The sequence below is a fragment of the Ascidiella aspersa genome, chromosome 6 (genome assembly GCF_963924565.1).
Source record: "Ascidiella aspersa chromosome 6, kaAscAspe10.2, whole genome shotgun sequence".
NCBI lineage: Eukaryota > Metazoa > Chordata > Ascidiacea > Phlebobranchia > Ascidiidae > Ascidiella > Ascidiella aspersa.
The window spans coordinates 21,688,475-21,709,783 of NC_139452.1; the positions used below are offsets into that span (position 1 = coordinate 21,688,475).

The 21,309-nt window shown below is 33.3% G+C and overlaps 1 protein-coding gene across 3 annotated transcripts; it reads left to right on the top strand.

The window, feature by feature from the left end:
- Positions 1 to 15: 15 nt before the first annotated feature.
- Positions 16 to 19,802, top strand: LOC146140760 (rab GTPase-binding effector protein 1-like). 3 transcript variants are annotated; one of them, XM_083393108.1, is made up of 17 exons: positions 16 to 157; positions 5,467 to 5,607; positions 6,178 to 6,314; positions 7,284 to 7,350; positions 7,541 to 7,737; positions 8,130 to 8,267; positions 11,626 to 11,684; positions 11,923 to 12,119; positions 13,115 to 13,167; positions 13,772 to 13,876; positions 14,331 to 14,546; positions 14,967 to 15,098; positions 15,584 to 15,709; positions 16,357 to 16,482; positions 16,705 to 16,809; positions 17,395 to 17,511; positions 18,804 to 19,802. In XM_083393108.1, exons 1-17 carry the CDS (start codon positions 133 to 135, stop codon positions 18,930 to 18,932), a joined length of 2,070 nt encoding a protein of 689 aa, XP_083249234.1. In that variant the 5' UTR covers positions 16 to 132; the 3' UTR covers positions 18,933 to 19,802. The 3 variants fall into 3 exon arrangements, with proteins under 3 accessions (XP_083249234.1, XP_083249235.1, XP_083249236.1); XM_083393109.1 differs by lacking the exon at positions 17,395 to 17,511; XM_083393110.1 differs by lacking the exons at positions 16 to 157; positions 5,467 to 5,607; positions 6,178 to 6,314; ... (1 more) ...; positions 7,541 to 7,737; positions 8,130 to 8,267 and adding exons at positions 8,313 to 8,513; positions 9,114 to 9,249; positions 9,951 to 10,126.
- Positions 19,803 to 21,309: the final 1,507 nt, after the last annotated feature.

Genomic DNA, 21,309 nt, shown 5'->3' on the forward strand with positions numbered 1-21,309 from the left:
AGGCACTAGGAAAGTATTTGATTTACTGGACAATGCTGAAAATAATTTAAGGATTTTAGCAAATGAGGTGGATTGTAATCACTAAATGTTCTTCTGTAACATAAAGCGAGATTAACTCAATTGATAACTATAATGGCTATCCAACCTCCATCCACTGGTAAGCAGACTTGAATTACAGTAACTGTTTTGTGTAACTTGCTTCAATGTGTTTTCAACATTGATAAAAATTTCAACCAAAGAAGTTGCGACCTAAATTGTACAACATTGTTGACTTCCCAGAATAAGATCACATTTTGCTGTTATATGGATAATCTAATTTGGCCTTTTTGCAAATTTTATTTTACAATAGAAATGTGGTCATGAAAATATGAATAAATAAGTAAAGTTTTTTTTATGTAAAATTGGTTCTCATACAGTATGGTTTTTGATGCAAGTTTTCCACTTTGTCACACACATTAAATTCAGTATATACCAGGGTTCTTTGTCTCCTTACTTCGGTAAATGTTATTTAAACCAAACCAGTATTATTCAAAGTTAAAGGTAGTAAGCTAATGTGTACTAAATATTTTATCTAAAAAATGTCACACTATCTTACCTTAAATAGGTAAATTGCAGTTTACGTAATTGTTAAATGATTTCACAAAACTAAGGCAATTTGCTTTTGCCAGGTTCACGCAATAGCTTCGAAAAAATTTTCTTCATGTTTTTTTGTGACTGGTTAAGGTCTTATTTTGTGTAGATATTAATGCACAGTTGATTTTATTATGTTGTTGGTATTTTAGGTTATTCCACTGAAGTGATTGTTGTTTAATAGAAGTGCTCTTCCACTCTTTTCTTCACCATACACTTTTAACAATTAATGAAACTTTGTATACCTCAAATAGCAATGCACAGGCCGTAAAAAACAATTAATTGTTTGGTACAATGGTTGCATTAGTCTTCTCCCTCAAAATGCAGAGTGATTTCACATAGGTCAAAATGTTAGGCCTTCCTTAAACCATTCTAAAAAACGTCAGATATATATAAAATTATTGTCACCGTTGTGGCATTTACTAACTACTTACCAAATCTGTATATATTTACCATTTGTAAGCTGTATACCGTGGTTTTGATCTAATATACACTTGGTTATACAGTATTTTCTGTTAAAGGGTACGATAGATCTTAGTGTGTATACCTGTGTTCCCTCATTAGACTTTGTTGGTGAGCACAGGAAATATACATATAAATGCTACAATTTAAGTAAAAATGCATTTAAAAGGTTGTTCCTTATTTTTTTGGTCTCAAATAATCTATTTTTTTATTCAAAAGTTCATTTGGTTGATGTTTAGAGGCCTTAAAATGTTCATGAAAAGATAATAATCCCATGTTCCATCCTAAATCATGAAAGTCTACACATACTAGGAACCTAATTTTGTAGTTAATTCTGTATACCAAGATCTTTAAAATAAGCCTAAAATAGATAATTCAACTTGTTCAAAAAGTTTTATATTGCCAACATTGTACACATACTATTTTGGTTACAACGGCCTGATGAACACAATGGCTGTCTGCATTTTTTTACTTGGAAAGCCTTACTTTTACTTGCAGATTTTGATGACATTTTTAAAATATTTTAACACAATAAAATTGATCTCCACAAAATGTTGTTAAGCTATTTGATTGAGCCTGACAAAGTATTTCTGTTATAAGTATTATTTAGGCCTACATTGTTATACCTGTTCAATCTTCAGACTAATCCATCTTTTTTGTCTTATTTACATCAGTTGACACTTTCTCTCTGTTGCCTAAATCTTTTATAAGTTTGTTACTCTGCTGCAGCCTGTATACTGAAATGTTATCATTCAAAGATAAAACACATTTCGGTGAAATTGCTGTGTCAGAAAATCTACCTTTAATGACTGTCACAAGTTGACATTAAAAAATAGATGTTGAGTGTGTTGTATATTGCTGAAAAGAAAATTAAGTGATTTTGTGAAGAGCTGGGTTAAAAGGGAAATCAGCACTCTGTTAAGACTGTGTATAAACATCACATTGCATGCTCTGCTAGTGTTTTATAATGAAAATAGTAAAATGCTGCAACTGGTATTCATAGGGAGAAGAAAGGCTGGACTAGCTTTTTTGTAACCCAAGATATATGGACTGTGGGTAGCTATTCCTGGGTGTAGAATGGCACTTCTATCAAACACTCTTTTTTTTTTTAACTCATATCTATCTTTTTTAATCTGAAAAAGACTACAAATTAGTAAACAAGCTACATCAGTCAGCAGGGTAACAATATATAAAACATTAAGGCAATAGACAGAACATATCAATGATGAAGGTGTAAATCTAAGACAAAAAGGATGGTTGGTCTAAGGATTGTTTAACTATAGCTAACACAATGCAAAAATGAATAAAATTATTATTTAAAATGATGAAGAATTCAGTGCATTTCTAAGCAAAAAGGTCTACGACAATCAGTGCATTCAAAGGATCAAAAAGTCCGACTTTTAGACTTTGAGGTCTTGGACAATGCACCAATTTGTATTAGGAAATGTGCATAAAAAGATTAAGTTTAACAATACTTGACCCAACCAAACGCTAACCAGCGCCCTAACCCCAATAATGTGCGATAATTCAATAATTATAACGCTTCAGGCCCCAATACATCAATTTGTGACGTAATAATCTTAAATACAATGGACAAGAAACCATCCGAGTTTGGGCTTTTTTCCCCAGCATTTAAAGAATTATTAAAATAACGCACATTATTTGGGTTAGGATTCGGGTTAGGGTTTAGGTGGGTCAATTGTTATTAACCCTATCTCATATTTTTTGTTATCTTTTCTGAACTTCTAATGAATATTTTTAATTTATCTTCGCCGGGAGTTTACCTAAAGGTCCAAATAAGTGCATTGCCAGGACCTCAAGGTCTAAAAGTCTAGACTTTTCTGCCATTGGATGCCCTGATTGTCGTAGACCTTTTTGCTTAGAAATGCACTGATTTCTAACGGATCGGGTGATTTATTCCACCCGTCATTCAATTAAATGCCAGTTCTGCATGGGCTGTAAGGTGTTACTCAGGCCTGGACAACTTGAAATAGTACACTGGCTTCAATAAGCATTAAAAGACTTATGGGCTGCATATTGAAGTTCGTATAATCATTGTAATATGCATATACTGATCTCTAGCGAACTCATGCGCAAATATGTTAAACTCCAGTTTAAACGCGCGAAGCAGGAAATTGTTTTCTTTACTTTAAACTGGGAAAACTTTTAATTTTGAAGGATATGTAATGCATTTGGCACTTAAAAGAGATTGCATATTACTTGCATTCACAATCTAATTCAACAGAAATTTTAGTTTATGCAACATGTTTATTGCCCTAAAATGTTCCCTGTTTGTAACCATATTTCAACAACTCGCTGTGTTGTAGCCCCAAAACTTAATAGTCTGCATATTCTGGCATGGCAAAAATCCCCAACACTTAATCCACTCCATGTTAATAAACAATTGAAAAATTTAGACATTGAGGCTATTGTGTGTGTGCAATACACAAGCAAGTCTGCACTGATTTAAAATAGAAGTATTGCAGTAAACCTAAAACTAATATTTTAGTGTGGGCTGAACATGGGCCACATTAAAAGGTTGTACAGACCGCATGCATTTGTTCAGCCCTATGACATAGTTATGCGTAATATAACTGTTTGATTACATGTGAAAACATGAAGTTATGTACTATAACACAAGGCTAGTAAATTTGCATAGAGATATTACAACGTAATATACAATAAGGACGAACATGATGGATATTTACATTTTGTATTTTCCACACAAAATTGAGGTAGATTTTGCAAATTACTGGTAAATAGTCTATTCAACCTGAGCAACGCAGGTATTTCGTTTTCTATTACTTTAAGAAATATTTTGTCAAGCTTAATCTTGTTATTTCAACAAATTTCCTGCAGAGTTGTCTTACTAATGTGTTAATTACTTCAAAGGTATTATTTTAAAAAATAAACAATTAAAGGAAAAGTTTTCATGAGTAAAAAACAATATTAGACAATGGATATGTTTATCAGTCCAATTGTAACCAGAATAGCATATGTGTACTATTTTGACTATAAAACCTTTTTTTAGTTTATTTGAAAGAACTTGCTATAAATATATATAGAATTAATCAATAAAAAAATTGGTTTCTAAACACCTGCACGGTTTCACTATTTAGTGTGCAACATGGACAATTTTTCTTTTCAAGTGCCCTACAAGGCCTCCAAACCTTACTCAAATGCAATTTTAACATCAAAATTAGATTCCTTGACGCCCAAAATGTTAGGAAACATACATGCATTTTTACCTCAATAATAGCATTTATATGTACATTTCGTTTATTGGAGTGTCCAACAAGAGACTGAAGGATTAATCTGTTGTGTACCGTTCACTGTTATGTACAAGTCTTGTATATGTAAATTCTAATAATTTTTTAGCTCAAGGAACTGCAATGTGGTGTCACTATATTAAAAGTGCTCTTATAAGCGAAGTCATTTCTATGCAAAACATATGGTTTCAAACATTGCTAAAGAGTGTCAATATAGCCTTAACAATAGACAAATTCTACTGTATATATATCATGTAAATCTGAGACCAGTTGTTACAAGGTCTCAAAGATTTGATTTGTAATACTACAAAAATAACATTTCTAAAAGGAGCTTAACATTAAATGTCAATTTAGGATTACAAACAGCCAACCTTCCTTTCACCATTTTTAATTGATTGTAAACATAGAATACAGTCTGGGAGGGTTGAAGTTCTTAACAACTAACTTTTGATATGGTTAGTAATAAAATGAAAAAAATATTGACCGCAATGACCAGTGTTGGATTTTATTGTTATTTAAACATGATAAATCTTTTTATTTGTGATTGTACCTGGCACATAAATGTACCCAATCAACAGAAGATTCTGGTAACAACGTTTTTTGCTTCATGAATACTCGATTGACAGGTGGCCAACTTGATACTGTCTCATTTTAATAGAAAATTTTCCAGGCCTTCTTTTACCAATAGATTTTAAATGTAACTATCTGCAAATAACACAAGGTCGATCAGCAACTTTGCTAGGATGCATATATATATATGTAATATATACATGTTTTTCGATTTGGCATTCATTGAAAGCTCTTTATTTCATTCTTTGTCTGTAAATACATGTGTTTAAAATGATATATATGTTAGATTGCTGAGCCATTGTCAAAAAGTTGAATGGCAAAAATGCATTATGTTATTTTATATTATGCATTAATGTATAAAACCTAATAAATACCTTGTTCAGGCTGGGCACATCATGTCATGGGTTTCATAAGATTGCTAAAATGTTTGCGTTGCACAATATTTACAATTTTTTTTCTATTAAATTTTAGTTATTTGTCATGTATTGCATGCAAATTATATTTTGTAATCTATGAACATAATTATATGGTGTAGATTCAATCATCTCTCAACTGGAGCGACAGTTACAAAACACAGAATCTCGTTTTGCTCAGCTTCAACAAGAAAAGGCCCAAATGGAAACAGATTTTGAATACAAACGATCAAAAATCAAGGAGCTGTACTATGCAAAAGAAAGTAAGTGACAACACTCAGTAATAGTTATATATGTTGTAATGCATAAGGCAAGTGGTTCTTAAGCCATATGGTTACTAAAAAACAAGCAACTTCCCTAGGTTTGCCAATATTTTAGTAAAACAGATTTAATATTGTATTCATCATATTTAGTATTACCTAAAGTTCCTGACTTACTGTGCCCTACAAAAACCCTATATTTGTTATAAATAGTTTTTAGCACCTTTAAGTGCCAATATATATATATATATATATATATATATATATATATATATATATATATATATATATATACAGAATAACACTACATATGAATGTACACATTTGTGATGCCAATGTTTTAGCGTAAGTCACTTCAGGATCAACCATAAAATATATTTTAAAGCAAGAGTTAGAGAAGGCCGTGGGGTGTAGCGAGTGTTTACAGCAATAAAATTAAAAAAATATAATTGAAATTTTATCAATTAGGCAATTTTTGTTATCGATGTTAATGGTATTAAACAGGCTTTTTAACAACTTTTCTGAAAATATCTTTGTCCGAAACAAATCTTAACATATTTGACTAATGTCCAGGCACGATTCGAGATCAAAATGCAAAGTTATTTGAGGCAAGTCGGCAAATAAGTCAATTGGAAGCAGTTATCAAATCACTTAAAGAAGAAATAGAAAATGTCAAAATGATTGCCTCTGTATCTGAAGATACTAAACAGGTATTTTAACAGTAAATTTTCACAACTAATTAAATGTATTTTATTTATTAAGTATCTTTTCTATATATATATATATATATGTATTGATAAATGTTTATGTATATGCAAGTTTATTTAGCTGGACTTTTGGTGACTATGAAATTTTGTTGGACCACAACTATTTCATGTTTTCACCTAATTACTAACTGATAATTCTCTGCTGTAGTTTACAAGGTTGCCACAAAGTCTTTAAGTCTTTTATTTGTTTTGAATAGATTTGCATATATAAATTTCCTTAAAAAAAACCTGCCATTTTTATGTGCATCTTCAGTTGTCTTAATATTGTGTGTAGGAAGTGCTATAGTAAAACTCATTTTTTAACTATTTGGTATTGGGTTGACTGTTGAACTGAAATTGCATGGCACTTATAATGTTTAGTTTTTAATTTAAAGGTCAAAATAGTGCAGGAAACAAATTTAGTTTTATAGAAACCTATATTTTCTTTTTCAAATTAAAGTCTTTACATTCAAGTGAGCTTTATTTCGAGTCACCTTTTGAGCAATTCAAGTGACAGTTTTAATCTCCCAAAACAAGTTTAAAAAAAACATAATATATCTAAAATATTATAGTTTAGGTTGAATAGTTTTGTCCACCTCATTTATGGACATGCAAAATTAATTTTGTAAATACCCGTATTTAATCAACCAAATTATGCATATCATTCCACACTCAAAAAAATGTGACAGAACATAAAATGAATAAAAAATTAACATAATTTATCATTTAATTATTTTAATTTATCATTTCAATTTCTGGTTCCCATAAATTTCATGTTTTTTACTACTCATTTTATTTGTTTATTACTATAGTATTAAGTATTGTTAAATGATCTTAAATAAAATTTATATACATTTCACATGTATATAGCAAACTTATCTATACCAAGATGCGAAACTCAAAAGTGTAAAAATAATTTTCTACTTTAACTAGGAAGCTGTGGAAAATTTGAAGAAACATCATCTGGAAGATATAGAATCTTTAAAGTGTGTATTGCAAGGTAGATGATTTTTGTATATTTGTTTAACAACTTTATGCAATCAAAACTGTTGTACACAATGTAAAACCGTGTGACATATGTTGTGTCATCACATAATGCAGCTTACACATGTGTACATAGTATTTGTAATATCAGTTCCAGCTGTACAGTCGTTTTACATAGATATAATTGAAATTAATTTGCTGTGTAGATACATTCGAAGACCAGCGGCAGGATCTTTTGGCTCAGTTTGATAGAGAACGAAGACATTGGGAAGCTGAAAAATTAAAAATCACAGAAGAAAACACAAACCTCAACAGAATGCTAGCAGAAGTTGAAAGCACTTCAAAGGAAAATGAAGAAAAGTATCCAGATGATGATGAAGGTCTTGAGAGCAGTATGATGAAGGTATTTTCAAAAACAGTCGATTTTTATCAAACGTTTTACCATTTGTTGCTAAGGGCATTTATTTTAAAGTGTGATTTTTATTACCCAGTATTTCCTCAATATCTTTGTAGTAGTCCCATCATCAATTTGTCGTTTGTTAACTAGCTAATTGCCAGAACAAAAGTTTAAACCTGATCCTATAATTATATTATTATTTGACTAATTTGCAAAACCTTTAGTGACAAATGTAATTGATCATGTGTAGTCATCTATGTAGGTGGTGAATCTATATTAGTAAACGTAGTGTAGCTTTTCATAATAACATGTTGTATTCAAAAAGTGTTACTGTCTAAATTTTATGCGTCGTTTGTACCATTTTTTATATTAGAGCTGAATTTATTTGTGTTAAAAAGGCTCAAAATGAAGCAGAATACCTCAAATCCGTTGTTGTTCCATTGGAACAAGAAATTTTGGACCTCAAGGAACAACTAAAACTTTCTTCAAAAGAATTGCAACTTGTTAAGCAACAGGCCTCTATGCAACACAACAAGGTTTCGATTTATTCACAAACATTGAATATATCACAATCATGGTGATGTATTATTATTTGTGTCTTAGAAAGCATGTTTTGCAACTCTGTGTGTTTTGTGTTGCATGTTATGTACAGTAGTAGTAGCATGCTTACTTTGTTGTTTTTGCTTTTGTAATTTCCCATCTGTCTCCCAAATCAGCAGGAATTGTTGGTGCAGACATATGAAAAAGACAGTGAATCTAGCCATTCAGCAGAGGATTCAGAGGTAAGGTACATTTTTTTATTTTCTTCCAATACTTTTTTCAATTTTCTTTATCTCTAGATATCTGTCCGATTTCCACAAGTAATTCTTTACTTCAAGACTCGGGTTTTTAAGGGTGGTTTAGCAAAATACTGGTTGGAAACCGTATTATTCATGTTTTAACTAATATCTTACCAAATGAATGATTTGTTTATAACTGTAAGGCATCTATTATGATTTTGTACCTTAGTACCACTAAACCCTAAGACACTTAAAACGACACCTTTTGCACTATAAACCCTGCTGTTACTTATTGTTTTGGCTGCAAATAGGGATTTATTATTAACAACTATTTCAATATTTTTAGTATCCTCTTGTTTATTTAATGTAACGGGTGTCATCAAAAATGTAAGTCCAACCATAGCAACTTTTAAATAGCATATTATACACTAACTGCCCAATAGCTATGATGTTTCATTTAAAAAAACGCAAAAGAAAGTACCGGTATTCAAAAAAAACTTTGTTTTAAAGCTTTAAAAGTTCTAATAAAGTGACGGTGTTCAGCAAAATCACTCAAACGCAAGGCCAGTCTGTGGCTGCAGTAAGTTTTTTAAAATTTTTTAGATGAGAAGAGTAAACGACTCCTTAAAATCAGAAAAATCTTCAAGCAGCGATCTGGAGGTATATATTGATGTCCTACAGAAGCAGCAAATAATTCTACAAAGGGAAAATGACGTATTGAAGACAGAAATGCATGAAGGTTATGACATTGTTTTTTTTTTGTGTGTTTTATGGTATTTAAACAGTTTAATTAAGAGGTCAACCAATATATTTTTAATACAGAAACCTAATATTTTGTGTTTTTGATAGTAAATAGCTTTTTTTTCTTGGTTAATTAAAGTAATGATTTCTTCCTAAGTGTAAACATTTTGTTAATGCCTTTAGATTCTCATGTCTCAATATCCATATTTAAAATCTTGTATTACATAGATAAGCACTATTGGTTGTGTTTTTTTAATAAAAACATAGCCATAACTTATCTTATACAAAGCATAATATTTTTTAACTTTGTTATGTATATTGAATACAGTGATATATGTTTTTTTACATTTTGATGACTGAAATTCAATGGTTCAGGGTTAAACAAAACTTTCCTTTATAAAACGCTGTGCTAAATTGTTTCATGGAACACAGTGCTAAGTTTGTCAATTGTCTTGGTATTAATAGTGCATTGACCAACTAAAATTCTATTAAACCTTAAATGTACCCTTCTAAATAGGGATCTCTGATATCAGACCGGACCTATACGGCTATAACCGATGTTAAGTGTTAGTGTTACTACATGTCCGATTCTATAGTAATATTGGTACTGATTCATCACCAAATTTATATTGGAACTTGACCTAAAATTTTGACTTTCTGAATTACTGTTATTTTATAAAAAAAAACTTCTGTTTGTAGTCTGCCGCACACTGGAAACAGAACAAGCTGATCATTCCATGTTAAAAGCCACCTGGAATCGTGCTAATGAACATTTTATTATGTCCCAAGATCAGCTTATGAAAGATGTTAATATAATTAAAGATGTGCTAACAATTGATCAGAAAAAAAAATTAACAAACTTGAAGCATATCCAGGTATAAAATTTGTGTTTAAATATGTTTTAACAGCTAATTTAGAAACAGGATTATTTACTTACAGCATTATTTATAATTGATTTTACATTGTTTTTAATCAAATTCTAAAAAAAAACAGTTAAATCAAAGTTATTATGTAAAACCTCACAACTAGATTTTTTTTAAGGCATTAAACTGGAAACTTTTAACGCACGGTAATTTCAACTAGGAACAGAATCAGTTAACTACTTATCTATATTCTATATTTGATTCTGTGTTGTAATTTATATAAAATATGCTGGAGTGATCATTTGATTTCTAATGTATTTATATTAGATTAGGTAGCAAGAATGTCCAAGCAAGGTTGCCTACAGCTGTTTTGGCTTGAAGTTGCATCTAGTCTATTATTAAACAAATTTGCATGCTTCTGTTTTTTGGTGCATGTTGATGTAGATCATGTATTGATTTTTATCTGCCTAATCAATAAAATTTGTGCTACAAAAGCATGTTACCCACTTAGCAGGGTTTTAAAGGGTTTTGGTTTCGAAGTAAAACACACTGCCGGACCAAATTGTAGTGCTCATTACATTTTTGAACAAAAGCTGGTCATAATTAAGCATTTACTTCCACATAATTTACTATTAAAACCAGGGCTGGGGAGCCACCGTAAAATAGCATTAGCTCCGGCTCCAGCTCCGGAGCCATCAGTCAATTATTAAATGGCTCCGGCTCCAGCTCCGGAGTCGTAAAACTCAATCCTTTGGCTCCAGCTCCGGAGTAGTAAAACTCATACCCTTTGGCTACGAGCCATCAAACACACACCCAATGACTCCAGCTCCGGTGCCACCAGTCACTTATTCAATGGCAAGTTTTAAAAATTGCTTTTGGCTAACTAACGTTGGAGATGGAACAAAATATGATTTCTTAGCTTTAGCACCACAAATTGAAAAATGGCTCCAGCTCCACAAAAATAATAAAAAGGGCTCCGGCTCCAGCTCCACAAAAATAATAAAAATGGCTCCGGCTCCAGCTCCAGCTCCACAAAAATAATAACAATGGCTCCGGCTCCGGCTCTGGCTCCAGAGAAAATGCTTAGCTCCGGGCTCCAGCTCCGGCCTCCCAGCCCTGATTAAAACCCTGCTAAACCTTTATTTTAATTTCAAAATGGGTTTTGACGATTTGCATTTTGTGCATCTATATTCAAGTTATACACATACCGTTTTTTACTTTATGAAGAACTAAATAATGTTTTGGTAAATTTAATGATGTTAGTTGTTTAGTACTTATTCAGGTATTGTTGATTACCCTAATCATTATTATATTGATATTGGAGCAATACAAGGGTTTTAAGACCCAGACAAATTTTCTTTGTATATTTACATGTTTTGTAGGATGTTATCTGGTTTAAAACAATATTGTGTATACCAAATTCGCTAAAGTAGGTAATAATTAATTTACATTGTTTGAAATCACTATATATATATTTATTGTTGTTAACGTTCATTTAAATTTTATTGCAGATAACACCTTTAGATCAGGATGAAAAATTTCAGCAAAATGCAACTAGGAAAGTAAATGGGTGTGTAAAAATGAGTTATTAATATTCATCGCCTTTTCATAATGACTAAGTCTAAACCTGTAATTTAAATGTGTTAGACCTGCACGGTGTGTATTAATTCTATTGAAAATTATGTTGCCTTGCTAAAAAAATCATAATCAAATCTGATATAGCAAATAATATTCTTAAATATAAATTTACTTAAATTAGGTCTTTCAAGTATATCTTTGTAATGACAGGTTTTGATTTCTTTGTTTAGAATCAATGACACAACAGGTGTTGATAACAGTTCTTTTGGATCCTTTCAACATCACGAAATACCTGAAGAACCCACTACAATGGAAAGTAATTTAAATATTGCCCCTGAACTTCAAGATTCAATATCGATTTCCTCTGTTTTATCGGTGCCAGAAATGACCAATACCATACCACCCGTTGACACATTTCCAGCCAGAGGTAAATTAGTATTTCACTGTTAAACAAAAATGCTTCGTGTTCATCAGATTTATTAATCTAGTTATGGGAATGATAAAAACAGGTGATTTTGGTCTCACATTCAGTGATTAAGATCAAGTTCAGATCCTAAAAACCTAATTTATTATTTGTAAAAAAAATATATCTCCCCCCATGAGAGAGTCTCAGTATCTAAAGCACTGCTCCGCGAACCTTTTTTCTCCCGGAAATTATTCAGCGTCACTTTTCTCAGAAAGGGTTTCCAATCTGGAATATTAACGTCACTTTCGTTTATCCAGGGTATTTTTTAGAGTCAGTAGAATTAACACCGAAGTAAGGTATCCTATCAAGGCGGAATCCGGGTGTAACTTTTTAACTTTCCTTGTTTTATAAAATCTTAAAACCTTTTGTAAATGTTAAAACCTTTGCAACGTTTAATCGCAGAAAGTCAAATTTGAGTTTTTTTCAACTAGCTCAACTACTAGGGGATACACAACAATTATTAAAAAACTTTATACCAAAGTATGAAGGGATATTATCCACACACTTGAAATATCATTGTAAATATATTATGTTAAGTTTGGGAAAACTATTCTCTATCGCTATACACCCTAAAACTAGACTAGACTTGTTTTTATGCTGACATCGAATAACTCCCGACGTTTTACTGGAACATTTTTCGGGAAACCAAGTTTCTACGCAGTTCTGAAACGTTTGCTCACTTACAATCGCCCTAACTTATAAATGATGCAAAATATATAATGACCACAGCAACTTCTTATTAATTACGATCTTGCCAAAACTAATAAAAAATACCCTGGATAAACGAAAGTGACGTTAATATTCCAGATTGGAAACCCTTTCTGAGAAAACTGGAACTTTACCCCAGGCACCAGTGTTTATCAAAACATATCCTTGTATTTTTAAACCCAGCATATCATCATAGAATGTGCAATAATTATCTCTAACTGTTTTTTAACCGTCACGTTGTTTTTCAGTCAATTCTGCGCCACAACTAAATGACATTGGCGGTGAAAAAATGCAGAGAAGTGTAAGTGTTTATATGTCTATTTAGAAAACGTAATGTTAAATAAAATTAAAGTAAATCTTTGCTTTTCCACTATCACCTGTCAATGTCAATATAATGTCATTTGCAAAAAATAATTTTAATATATGATATTTTCGTGTTTAAATACTTTACATAGGCGTAATAAATGCCAAAATTTAAAGCCTAGGCGAGAGGTCATCCAAATACGACCTGCGGGCAAAATCCGGCCCGCAGAGTTAATTCTACCAACCCGTGTCATATTTTTTTGATGATTAAGTACAGTTGATGTATTGTCGGATGCAATTAAAGTAAATTTTAGGATATTTGAAACTGAGCAACATTTTTTTTTATACAGCTAGGCACAGTTTTTGTTACATAAGTATTTTAATTTCCTTCAAATAGCGATAACAATATCAAGTTAAAAATGTTTGACACAAAATGTAATATCTGGCCCGCCGTCCTTAATCCTTACAGTAATCCGGCCTCGATGGTCAGACCTGTGTTATTTGGACCTTTACAAAAAAGTTTGGTGACCCCTGCCTGCCCTACGTATTGCCCCGTATCTAATAAATTACTCCCTTTTGAATACAATTGGGTTATGTTTCAGAACACTGATATTACTACCGAATTAGACTGGGATATTGATTCCCCGGCCAGGCGCCTTAAAATTTTGCGAATGAAGGAAACAGAAATTGATCGACTTCAAATAGAGGTATTTATTGTGATTGAGATATTTTACCTAAAGCGTGAAACAATATTTTAGTTCCATTGGTTTTGTAATAATGAATGTTACATTGTTGTATAGCTCCTTAACACTTAGTGCAAAGCAATACCGGTATTAAGGTACACTATGCAATGCATGTTTGTGTAATGTAGCTTGATAATGAATTGCAAGGCCAAAAAGGTCGAGTAGATCGACATCATCTTGTTTAAGACGTTTCGATACAAGCTTGTATCATCTTCAGTTAATGTGTGCTGAAAGCATTTTAACTAAAGATCATACAATCTCGTATCGAAACGTCTTAATCAAGATGATGTCGATCTACCTGACCTTTATTTTATGGCTTTGTAATTCAATACCGCTATTGTTTTAATGTTACTTTAAATTATAGTTTGTTCCTCACAGTATTTTTTCAAGTTGGTTAATACAAACTCTTGATCTGTAGAATTCACAACTCCAAGATGAAATTAAAAGGTTGAAGTCGCTTTACGAAACAGAGCGGAAGCTACGCGTAGATTTAGAAGAATCGGTAGCGACAGGTTCAGAAGAGGCGCGCAAACAGATCAAGAACCTTTTTACCAAAATCGACGAAATCGAAGCGCGCCTCGAGGAAGATCAGCTTTACAGGAGAAACAAGGAAAAAGAAGACAACGAAAAGTTGGTATGCAAATTAAAGATCGACCGATGTCACTTTTCTGACCGATACCGATACCGGATTTTTTACGTTTTGGCCAACCGATACCGGATATCGATACCGATTTTTTGTACCTGTAATATAGTCTATATTGGAATTAATCAAAGGGAAATCAAAATAAAATTTCAGTATGTATAATGTATGAAAAAAATATTTTGCATATTACCTTTGCATGATGCTAAACAAAACAATGGTTACCAAAAAAAAATTGGAAATATATTTCATTTTAAGGAAAAACTATGTCATATTTTTATAGTAAAATATCGGCCAAAATTTACCGATTGCGATATATCAATTTATTTCTAATACGAATGCTAGACGCCTATTGTTTGTGAGCTGCTGTTACAACGTTCAGAATAGTTTCACGCCCGTGTCTCTACTTTAAAGACGTCGGTCGCATCGGACCGTGACAGAATTCGCGAGCATTTTATCCACTTGAAGAAAGAGCAGGATGCAATGCGGAGCTCGTTCGAAAGATGCAAAAATTCGCTCAACAAGGACACCCCGACCTCTGTAGAGGTTAGAACCCTTTATTTCTTGCAAATTAATGGATTGCTTTCCTAATAGCATCCTGATAACGTTTAATCCTTCTCAAAAGTTTAATGTGTTGGCCTGAAAAGTGGCGTGAAACACTAACTAGTAATTATTGTCAGACTTTCTTTTCTTTGGTAGGTATAGATTGCGATATTGATGAACTAAATACATACAACACGTGCCCGACCTTTGTATTTAGTTTTGGCAAGATCGTAATTAATAAGAAGTTGCTGTGGTCATTATATATTTTGCATCATTTATAAGTTAGGGCGATTGTAAGTGAGCAAACGTTTCAGAACTGCGTAGAAACTTGGTTTCCCGAAAAATGTTCCAGTAAAACGTCGGGAGTTATTCGATGTCAGCATAAAAACAAGTCTAGTCTAATCATAACCAGTTTGTTTAGAAACACTCGATTTACTACAAAATTGCAGCAGTTCCCTTTATTCGAGTCTTTGACCTCTTGGATACAGGGTCTCCGCGTCAATTTGCAGAGGTACAGGGATGCCTACGCAGCCATTCAAGTGGACAAGATGCATGCCGAGTCGGATCTGCAGAACAGGATTAGCTTCCTCGAATCGACCATAGAAGTGGAGCGGGTTAGTTGTATTTACACAATTGGTGCCAATTTTGCATGTTCTACTGTTTCTTTCTCACTATTTCAGAAATATGTGTAGTTGTGTACGATACTGATTAAACGGGAGGTTCTCAAATATGAGTTCACATATCCCTTGCAGCAATGGTTTTCAAACTTTTACAAACTAAATGAAAAAAAAAATCGCGACATACTCAAAAAACAGTAATACCATAACTTGACAATTGCCCCGAATACACTGCTATATTATGCGATAGTTAAATACCCTTAAAATAGGTGGTTTTAAAATAAATAATTGGGAAGTGTGCATTCAGTCTCGCATACTTGTCGGTATGACTTTTTGTAACCCAAAAATTGCTAACAGTTTTGTGGCACACTTGAGAATCTCTCTCTAGACACGCTGGGTTCCGCGGCACATAGTTAAAAACGACTGCATTAAAAGCTTGGCATTCGTTAAGTAGTTTCAGAGGTTTTTTGTTTGTTGATATAATATGGACCTGTAAAACATAGTGTCCGCGATGATAATTTTTTATAGCAATGATGAAATTTTAGTTTTTCAACACATCGTATAGAATTTTCGATTTTTTTTTAAAGTTATTCTTTGAACGTTTAACTAATAGTGATATTGATTTATTCTCTTTTTCTGTGTAGACCGCCAAGGAACAGATGGAAGCCGCTCTGACCAGCGACCTGGAAGACGCTCAGAGGAAAACCTCTTCTTGGCAGAATCTCCAAGATCGTCTACAAAGAGAAACCGCGCAAAATCAAGAGCTCAAGGTTTTCATTGAAAACTGATTTGTTTAACTAACGCGTTTTAACGTCATATTAGCACAGATTTTTCTTTGTTACTTAAACGGAAAGCAGTTTTAGATTGATTTTGTTTTCATGTTTGAACTTAAAATCTGCCTTAACTTGCAGGTTTGTTGTTTAGCCAGTGTGTGCAAGTGTGATTTAGATTTGTAAAATCCTAACTAACTTGCTTTCCTTCTATTTTGTCAGGTACAGGTCGAAAAAGACCAGCTTTCAATGGAATCGATTCGTTCCAAATCCAAAGAAATTATTAAAAGCCTTAAGGACAAGCTGCATATTGAAACCACGGAAAAGGTTTGTACCTATATTTTATCATGTACCGCTTATGCTGTTGCGTCAAATTTTTACTGATTGCACATCTGTTCAAGGCAACATAAATAAAAGGAAATCATATAGAACTATTGTTGTATTATATAGAACTAGTGATGTCTGGAGCAACTATTAATTTTTCACTTTTTATATCTAATCAGTACTAGCTTGCATGATGTTGCTACATTGAAAAATAAAGGTTGTATTGAAATGTTTAAACCTACATATTATATTTTCTAAATTAGTATGGTGTACCCTTGCCTAGAGGCCTAGAGAATCTATTAATTTAAAAAATATCATATCGCTTTAAGTGGCACAAAATAGATTTTTAAGTGGAGTTATTTTGCGTTTCCCAAACGGCTTCTCTCAGGCATGGTGTTTCAGCAAAAACAGTAATTCGGCGAACATTCAGTTTGTATTACAGCACACCGCCATTTGCAACACAGCCTTGCTTTGCGCGTGTTTAGCAATTAATTAAAAGAGTTTTTAAACCGCTTAGAACAGGCGCTTCTAAACGCTGCGTATTTCTGCTTAATTTTGCTTATTTGGCCACTTTGTTTTATACGCTAGGCGGCGCTGGAGAACAAGTTAGCCAACGCTAAAAACCAACTTCGCTCGCTGCAAGAGGCGCTCGAGACCAGCGAACATGTGCAGCGCGACTTTGTTAAGCTCTCACAGTCGCTTCAGGTTTGTAATTTGCTCCTCTGTTGTCTCGTTCGGGGTTCGCTGTTATTAGTAATTGAAACGACCCAAAAATTAGTTATAAAAGACATGGAACGGCAACCTTTTCATGGGCGCAATTATGGGGCATTACATATTATTACAAAGTTGAACAAAATATTCTACTGCTCGGCACTTGCCATGGTTAAGCACCCCTTTCTCAAGTAGCACGTTCTTAGCAGTACATAAAAATAAAATTTTCCAATGAAACCACTAATGAACATTAAGTGTCCGCCACTAATGAACAGTAATCAAACTTTTTCAGCTTGCGTCACAGAAAAATTAAAAAAATATTCCCGGCACACTTTTTAACAACAATTTTACAATTTGGCAATCGCCCTTGAAAGATCTTTAAGTCATTAGAAATTGTCAGTGTATTAAAATTATCTTTTTTTAAAGGTTTAGCATGCATTCAAGCATGTCCGTTTGTAACACAAATAGGTTATTTTCCAAAATAACTGAAAGCTACGCCGCGGCACACACTTTGTAAAACATTGCTAAAAAAGAAACAAAGCTCAAATTAGTGTTGTGAATTGAGAAGTCATTTTTAGTCTGATTACATAATATTCTTTTTTATTGCAAAATTATTTCTGCGTACAAAATAAACAACTCAATCCATAGATGTGTCGAATACACACTTGTCGACCTGACTGAACGAATAGAGAAAGGCGTTTTCCGGAGAAAAAATGTTTAGTGTTTCAATCAACCCACAAAAAATAGTATTTTGCGTTTTGATTTTTGTTGGCTTGAGATGCTTGACCCAATCATGTTTAAAAAAATGCTACTTCGGACATTAAGCTGAACTTTGACAATAAGAAAAAAGGGTAGTATGGACCCTCAAACCCACCCCATGGATACGCCGCTCTCTGGTTTTTAAAAGTATATTGAAGTGTAGGCCGCGCTTTTTATTTTCTTACGATTGCTTACTGCGCTCACGCGTTTATTTTAAGTTGTTTTCATTGGCGGTTGTTGGCCTTATCGTATATGTATCACATATCATCTCTACAAGGTATTCTGCGTCATTCATTGAAGCATATTGTGCAACGTTTAGTGTATACTTTGATTTATAATAACCAGTATGTCTTGCTCAAAAAATGTAATAATTCATCGCTGACATTCGCTGTTCGTCCCAAATTTTGAAATCACTTCTACTGTAAAAAAGTACTACTAAAAAAAGGAAAAAAAAACAAGTAAATAGCTGGTTTACGTAAAATATTTTTGGCTTAGTATTTTGATAACCACTTGTGATCTTCGTACAGGTCCAACTGGAAGAAATAAGGCTTCAAGAGGAGGCCAAAGATGTGACGAGGCCTGATTCGTCGTCTTCGCCCAATCACCTTCAAGCGTCCCACAGTGCACCGGGCCCGACGTCCGACCAACCAGGATAACCCAATAGGACACGTGACGTTGGAGCTTTGGCTTCGACGGAGTGTAGTCAATTAGAGCAAACCTATAGGCGGCGGCGTTATGGACTTGCTGGTGTGGCAGCAGGCCTGGGTAGGCTTTTAAATGCTTTGGCCCGGAATGTTGACCAACTCCGAGCTTAAGCTTTTTATAAAACACTTAGTTATAGTATCAACTTGACTTATTGCGGTGATGGTCAGTAATATGGAAAGTAAAGCCGCTTTGAAACGCCGATTAAACATCTCGAACGCAACGACCTATACTTTTTAAAATTGAAACAATTTACGTCCATTCGGATCGCTGAATATTTGCCTGCTTAAGTGCAAAAAAAGGGTGCTCTGCCGCATTTTAACACTACTCTCATTATCTGTCGTCTGGTGTTAAGGTTGTGAATGTACAATGTACATCCCTGCTTGAAATACCGTGTACTTAACGAACCTATTTTATAACGCACAGTAGGGCGAACCATAATAAGCAATCTAATAGCGTTGTCGTTTTGTCCTTCTCTGTACATTGTAAAACGCACGACTGAACTGTGTTACCTTTATATCATTCGTATCGAAGAGTCCGTTTGACGTAGATTAACTTATTGGATGTGTTTGTTTTCATTTATATATTTATTAATTGTCCGGCGACTATTTCTCCTTTTTATCTTGCTTTTAATGCTTTGTCATTTGTTTAGGTGTACACCATGGTTAACTTTTAGTTATATCATTTTCTGTCCATGTATTCTTCACTGTATGCTATGTTTGTGACGAAGCGTTTAACATTGACAAAGGACCACGGTCGCAGTGTTGAATGGGGTTTTAACTTAATTCTTTGGCTGGCTTGGTAATAGTGCTACTTTGCTAAAAATACACAATTTAATAAACTTAAGTAGGCTATGCATTAAAGCTTGAAATTTTACAGGCAATGTTATCAAGGCCAAACTCACTTCTGTTATTTGGATGTGGTAAGCATATATGTCAGGGTTGGGAACCTTTTTAGCTAAGGGTAAGGGAGCCATATAAGCCAAATATTCTTTTTTTTTTTGTATTTTGGTTGTTTTTTAATAAGAGCCATACTTTTTTAACATCTAGTTAGAGTTTGGCAAAAAATAGTAAATTAAGCAGTGCCGTTTATTTTGTTTTCCTTTAAAAGACGCGGAACATCCAGCTCACCAATAATACAGAACATCCAACTCAGCAATAATATGTATTAGCTAAATTTGCGCCACTTTCTCAAAAGAATAGGGCTTTTACCATTAAGAGATTAGTTGAAACGGGATAACAGTCTCAAAAAACAAAATTTACTACCATGTATGTTAAAAAAGGAAAAATAAAGTTAGTAAAGCGGTCGTGGCCCCTTGCAGTTTTTTAATTGAGATTATGCCAGAAATGATAGCTTAGATTTGTCTGCGAGAAAGATTCGTTCATTCAGCCATATGGCGTCACAAAAAGGGCCATATATGACTTGCGAGCCACGGTTTCCCGACCTCTGATATAGGTAAAGTACGATCATATAACAGTCCTATTTTTGTCTAGTAACGTGTTTGACATGCTGCTCAGATTTTCTTTGGCCAACGTCTTCAGTTAAGGCAGAAGCTTTTTTTACGGCGGACCCCCATTTTTTTTTGGTTCGCCTGGACCACGATAGGCAAGGAATTGCGAGAGATGACGTTTATATCTTAATTGCAAAATGCAAGATGTAAAAGCTTGACAATCAAATTTAGAACTTCGCCTCTTCCGTAATTTGCAGGATTGTGACGTAAATTAAAGCTAATAGTCTACTTTGGACTTAATCGTAAGTCACAATTCTGCAAGTTTTGTGCCCAACTGTTTAAAAGTAGGCTTAAGTTCCAACTCGAAGTCCTAAACTTTAAGACCAGTTGTATGTGAAAAAATGTAATAGAACGACGTACAGCACGTATGATATCAATAATACAGCAGCAAATTGCTCATTTAATTGAAGTTTTAATTATTTGCTTTAAACTTGCATACTTTTGTTGTAATTACATTTTGGGTTTATTTTAATTTTTGAACGTCCACCGGTCCACAAAATTTGTTTTGAAAGTTTAGCGGACCGTAAGTTGAAAAGGTTGAGAACCACATGCTTTAACTAACCTTGCACACATTTTCGGGTTCGGTCAAGGTTCAGGTTCTTTTCAAATATTCTGTTCAGTTCTAGTTCGGCTGTTTAAAATCTTACAAAAATCGTTTGAGGTTCGAAAAAATTGACCCAAAACCGAAGCATAAAGTTCCGGTTCGACTTTCTGCATATCAGTCAATCAAATCTGCTATCTCGTAAAATAAAAAAATTCAATGATGATAGATGATGCAACAATGCGCCAGGTTGCCAGACCTTCGTAGAATTTGCTTAATA